At 45.4% G+C, this 5,616-nt stretch overlaps 1 protein-coding gene across 1 annotated transcript in view; it reads left to right on the top strand.

Annotated features, from left to right (window-relative positions):
- LOC124041082 (activating signal cointegrator 1 complex subunit 1-like) overlaps positions 1-5,223 on the top strand; it is a 26,713-nt gene extending 21,490 nt beyond the window's left edge. The window contains exon 9 of the mRNA XM_046358243.1: positions 5,053-5,223. Coding sequence (XP_046214199.1) covers positions 5,053-5,070 — 18 coding nt within the window. The 3' untranslated portion in view covers positions 5,071-5,223. The remainder of the gene's footprint in view (positions 1-5,052) is intronic.
- Positions 5,224-5,616: the final 393 nt, after the last annotated feature.

The raw sequence follows: 5,616 nt of genomic DNA, 5'->3' as shown, positions 1-5,616 counted from the left end.
ACCCTCAGTCAGCTGGTAACCAAACATTAACCTGCTTAAATGATGACATGGTTTTAGTTGTGTGTCATACCCCTCAGTCTTTAAAAATGACATGGTTTTAGCTGTGTGTCGTACCTCTCAGTCAGCTGGTAACCAAACATTAACCTGCTTAAATGATGAGATGGTTTTAGTTGTGTGTCATACCTCTCAGTCAGCTGGTAACCAAACATTAACCTGCTTAAATGATGACATGGTTTTAGTTGTGTAAGTCCACCTCTCAGTCAGCTGGTAACCAAACATTAACCTGCTTAAATGATGACATGGTTTTAGTTGTGTGTCGTACTCAGTCAGCTGGTAACCAAACATTAACCTGCTTAAATGACGAGATGGTTTTAGTTGTGTGTCGCACCTTCTCAGTCAGCTGGTAACCAAACATTAACCTGCTTAAATGACGAGATGTTCTGTGTTTGTTTTCTGTAGTTGGACTGTTAAACGCAAAGCGTATTTGTAAAGCTCTAGACAGATGGTCAGATGGTTTATCAAAGTGCCAGACAGGCACACGGCAACGACAGCTGCTGCTGTCATGAAGGGAAATGTCTCGTGGCGTTGGTTAGATATCGTTACCTGTGGAATAGGACGAGGGCACCGTCCTCCGTTCAGCGGTTGTTGTTTTGATGTGTTTATGTGACATTCAGCTAGGAGACACTCAGTTGCATCTCTAACCAATCAGTGTCTTTAAAAAGCCTACAGAGACACCCTGAGGTGATGGACAGTCGATGCAAACAGAAAGACAGACAGAGAGAGAGAGAAACAGACCACGCACAGATAAACAGACCACTCTCTCTCTCACACACACATACACACTCACACACACACACACACACTCCGGGGTAGCTGAGGCAGGCAGAAGACATGCTGAGTGAGTCTGGAGGGGGCTCTGCTGCTGTCAATATCTGTTTACCCTGCAATCTATCTACACAGAGAGAATAACCATGTTTACCCTGCAATCTATCTACACAGAGAGAATAACCATGTTTACCCTGCAATCTATCTACACAGAGAGAATAACCATGTTTACCCTGCAATCTATCTATACAGAGAGAATAACCATGTTTACCCTGCAATCTATCTACACAGAGAGATAATAACCATGTTTACCCTGCAATCTATCTATACAGAGAGAGAAGAACCATGTTTACCCTGCAATCTATCCACACAGAGAGAGAATAACCATGTTTACCCTGCAATCTATCCACACAGAGAGAGAATAACCATGTTTACCCTGCAATCTATCCACACAGAGAGAGAATAACCATGATTACCCTGCAATCTATCTACACAGAGAGAATAACCATGTTTACCCTGCAATCTATCTACACAGAGAGATAATAACCATGTTTACCCTGCAATCTATCTACACAGAGAGATAATAACCATGTTTACCCTGCACTCTATCTACACAGAGAGATAATAACCATGTTTACCCTGCAATCTATCTACACAGAGAGAGAATAACCATGTTTACCCTGCAATCTATCTACACAGAGAGAGAATAACCATGTTTACCCTGCAATCTATCTACACAGAGAGAGAATAACCATGTTTACCCTGCAATCTATCTACACAGAGAGAGAATAACCATGTTTACCCTGCAATCTATCTACACAGAGAGAATAACCATGTTTACCCTGCAATCTATCTACACAGAGAGAGAATAACCATGTTTACCCTGCAATCTATCTACACAGAGAGAGAATAACCATGTTTACCCTGCAATCTTATCTATCTACACAGAGAGAATAACCATGTTTACCCTGCAATCTATCTACACAGAGAGAGAATAACCACATTTATTTAGTTGTAGAGACAATACACACAACCACGTTTATTTACAGTTATAGGGCTTATCGACACTGAGTGTACAGTACAACATTTTCCTAATATTGAGTTGCACCCCCTTTTGCCCTCAGAACAGCCTCAAATTATCAGGTCATGGACTCTACAGGTTTCGAAAGCGTTCCACAGGGATGCTGGCCCATGTTGACTCCGATGCTTCCCACAGTTGTTAAGTTGGCTTCCTCTCCTCTGCTCTCTCACGTCAGACTGGCTTCCTCTCCTCTGCTCTCTAACTTCAGACTAGCTTCCTCTCCTCTGCTCTCTCACGTCAGGCTGGCTTCCTCTCCTCTGCTCTCTCACTTCAGACTGGCTTCCTCTCCTCTCTCACGTCAGACTAGCTTCCTCTCCTCTGCTCTCTCACTTCAGACTAGCTTCCTCTCCTCTGCTCTCTCACTTCAGACTGGCTTCCTCTCCTCTGCTCTCTCACTTCAGGCTGGCTTCCTCTCCTCTGCTCTCTCACTTCAGACGGGCTTCCTCTCCTCTGCTCTCTCACTTCAGACGGGCTTCCTCTCCTCTGCTCTCTCACTTCAGACGGGCTTCCTCTCCTCTGCTCTCTCACTTCAGGCTGGCTTCCTCTCCTCTGCTCTCTCACTTCAGACGGGCTTCCTCTCCTCTGCTCTCTCACTTCAGACCGGCTTCCTCTCCTCTGCTCTCTCACTTCAGACGGGCTTCCTCTCCTCTGCTCTCTCACTTCAGACGGGCTTCCTCTCCTCTGCTCTCTCACTTCAGACGGGCTTCCTCTGCTCTCTCACTTCAGGCTGGCTTCCTCTCCTCTGCTCTCTCACTTCAGACGGGCTTCCTCTCCTCTGCTCTCTCACTTCAGACGGGCTTCCTCTCCTCTGCTCTCTCACTTCAGACTAGCTTCCTCTCCTCTGCTCTCTCACTTCAGACGGGCTTCCTCTCCTCTGCTCTCTCACTTCAGACTAGCTTCCTCTCCTCTGCTCTCTCACTTCAGACTGGCTTCCTCTCTTCTGCTCTGTAACTTCAGACTAGCTTCCTCTCCTCTGCTCTCTCACTTCAGACTGGCTTCCTCTCCTCTGCTCTCTCACTTCAGATTGGCTTCCTCTCCTCTGCTCTCTCACTTCAGACTGGCTTCCTCTCCTCTGCTCTCTAACTTGGCACCTTTTAATAGCCGTGTGACCCAGTTTGAATCCAATTGAATTAAATCTACATATTTGGAGTAACCCCTACTTGCAGCCAGTAAGCCCGTTAAGATGAGTTATTAGACCGTTTCTCCAGGCAGACTTAGTATTCTCCCTCTGCCTAGAACATTCTAGCAGCGTTAGTTGGTTCTCCACCACCACAGCCCAGCAGCGTTATGAGTCACTGAGGCTACGCTCCAAAATGGAACCCTATTCCCTAAATAGTGCACTACTTTAGACCAGAGCCCTATATAACCCTATTCCCTATATAGTGCACTACTTTAGACCAGAGCCCTATATAGCCCTATTCCCTATATAGAGCACTACTTTAGACCAGAGCCCTATAGAACCCTATTCCCTATATATAGTGCACTACTTTAGACCAGAGCCCCATATAACCCTATTCCCTATATAGAGCACTACTTTAGACCAGAGCCCTGTGCTACCCTATTCCCTATATAGTGCACTACTTTAGACCAGGTCCTATGATCCTATTCCCTATATAGTGCACTACTTTAGACCAGAGCCCTATAGAACCCTATTCCCTATATAGTGCACTACTTTAGACCAGAGCCCTATAGAACCCTATTCCCTATATAGTGCACTACTTTAGACCAGAGCCCTATATAACCCTATTCCCTATATAGAGCACTACTTTAGACCAGAGCCCTATAGAACCCTATTCCCTATATAGAGCACTACTTTAGACCAGAGCCCTATAGAACCCTATTCCCTATATATAGTGCACTACTTTAGACCAGAGCCCCATATAACCCTATTCCCTATATAGAGCACTACTTTAGACCAGAGCCCTGTGCTACCCTATTCCCTATATAGTGCACTACTTTAGACCAGAGCCCTATATAACCCTATTCCCTATATAGTGCACTACTTTAGACCAGAGCCCTATATAACCCTATTCCCTATATAGTGCACTACTTTAGACCAGAGCCCTATGGAACCCTATTCCCTATATAGTGCACTACTTTAGACCAGAGCCCTATGGAACCTATTCCTATATAGTGCACTACTTTAGACCAGAGCCCTATATAACCCTATTCCTATAGGTGCACTACTTTAGACCAGAGCCCTATATAACCCTATTCCCTATATAGTGCACTACTTTAGACCAGGTCCTATGATCCTATTCCCTATATAGTGCACTATTTAGACCAGAGCCCTATAGGGCTCTGTTCCTATATAGTGCACTACTTTAGACCAGAGTTCCTATAGAACCCTATTCCTATATAGTGCACTACTTTAGACCAGAGCCCATATAACCCTGGTCCCTATATAGCACTACTTTAGACCAGGTCCTATGATCCTATTCCCTATATAGTAGCACTACTTAGACCAGGGCCCTATAGAACCCTATTCCTATAGGTAGTGCACTACTTTTGACCGGGGCCTTTAGCATAGGGATCATAGGACCAAAGGGCTCTGGTCAAAAGTAGTGCACTATATATAGGGAATAGGGTTCTATAGGGCTCTGGGCTAAAGTAGTGCACGTTAATAGGGAATAGGGTTCTATAGGGCTCTGGGCTAAAGTAGTGCACTATATAGGGAATAGGGTTCTATAGGGCTCTGGTCTAAAGTAGTGCACTTTATAGGGAATAGGGTTATATAGGGCTCTGGGCTAAAGTAGTGCACTATATAGGGAATAGGGTTCTACAGGGCTCTGGGCTAAAGTAGTGCACTATTAGGGAATAGGGTTCTATAGGGCTCTGGTCTAAAGTAGTGCACTTTATAGGGAATAGGGTTCTATAGGGCTCTGGTCTAAAGTAGTGCACTATATAGGGAATAGGGTTCTATAGGGCTCTGGTCTAAAGTAGTGCACTATATAGGGAATAGGGTGCCATTTGGGACACAGCCACGGATGCATTTCTCATTTGCCGTGGTGGTCTCACTCAGAGCCATTGTTGCTATAATGTTTGAGTAAAAAAATGTTCCACTTTAATGTTGAGTCCATTATTAATGTTTCCTCTGCACCTTGTTCTGTTCTGTTCAATGTCGATGTTGATTGTGTCTCTCGCAGGTCAGAGGTGAACGATGAAGCTTCAAGGTGGACTGGACCTGCAGAGATGAAGGACTGGGTTACAAGGTGGACATGTCAGAAAACTCTAGGATGTCCCTGTCACCATGTCTAGGATGTCCCTGTCACCATGTCAGGAAACTCTAGGATGTCCCTGTCACCATGTCAGGAAACTCTAGGATGTCCCTGTCACCATGTCAGACAACTCTAGGATGTCCCTGTCACCATGTCAGACAACTCTAGGATGTCCCTGTCACCATGTCAGACAACTCTAGGATGTCCCTGTCACCATGTCAGACAACTCTAGGATGTCCCTGTCACCATGTCAGACAACTCTAGGATGTCCCTGTCACCATGTCAGGAAACTCTAGGATGTCCCTGTCACCATGTCAGACAACTCTAGGATGTCCCTGTCACCATGTCAGACAACTCTAGGATGTCCCTGTCACCATGTCAGGAAACTCTAGGATGTCCCTGTCACCATGTCAAAACTCTAGGATGTCCCTGTCACCGTGCACTTGGCTGCAGGCCAATCAAATGCCAGTGGAATTGTGTCAGAAAATGCTG

Source organism: Oncorhynchus gorbuscha, linkage group LG08 (genome assembly GCF_021184085.1).
Source record: "Oncorhynchus gorbuscha isolate QuinsamMale2020 ecotype Even-year linkage group LG08, OgorEven_v1.0, whole genome shotgun sequence".
Classification (NCBI taxonomy): domain Eukaryota; kingdom Metazoa; phylum Chordata; class Actinopteri; order Salmoniformes; family Salmonidae; genus Oncorhynchus; species Oncorhynchus gorbuscha.
The sequence above is the reverse complement of the archived record's forward strand: the minus strand, read 5'-3'. Positions and strand labels throughout refer to the sequence as shown.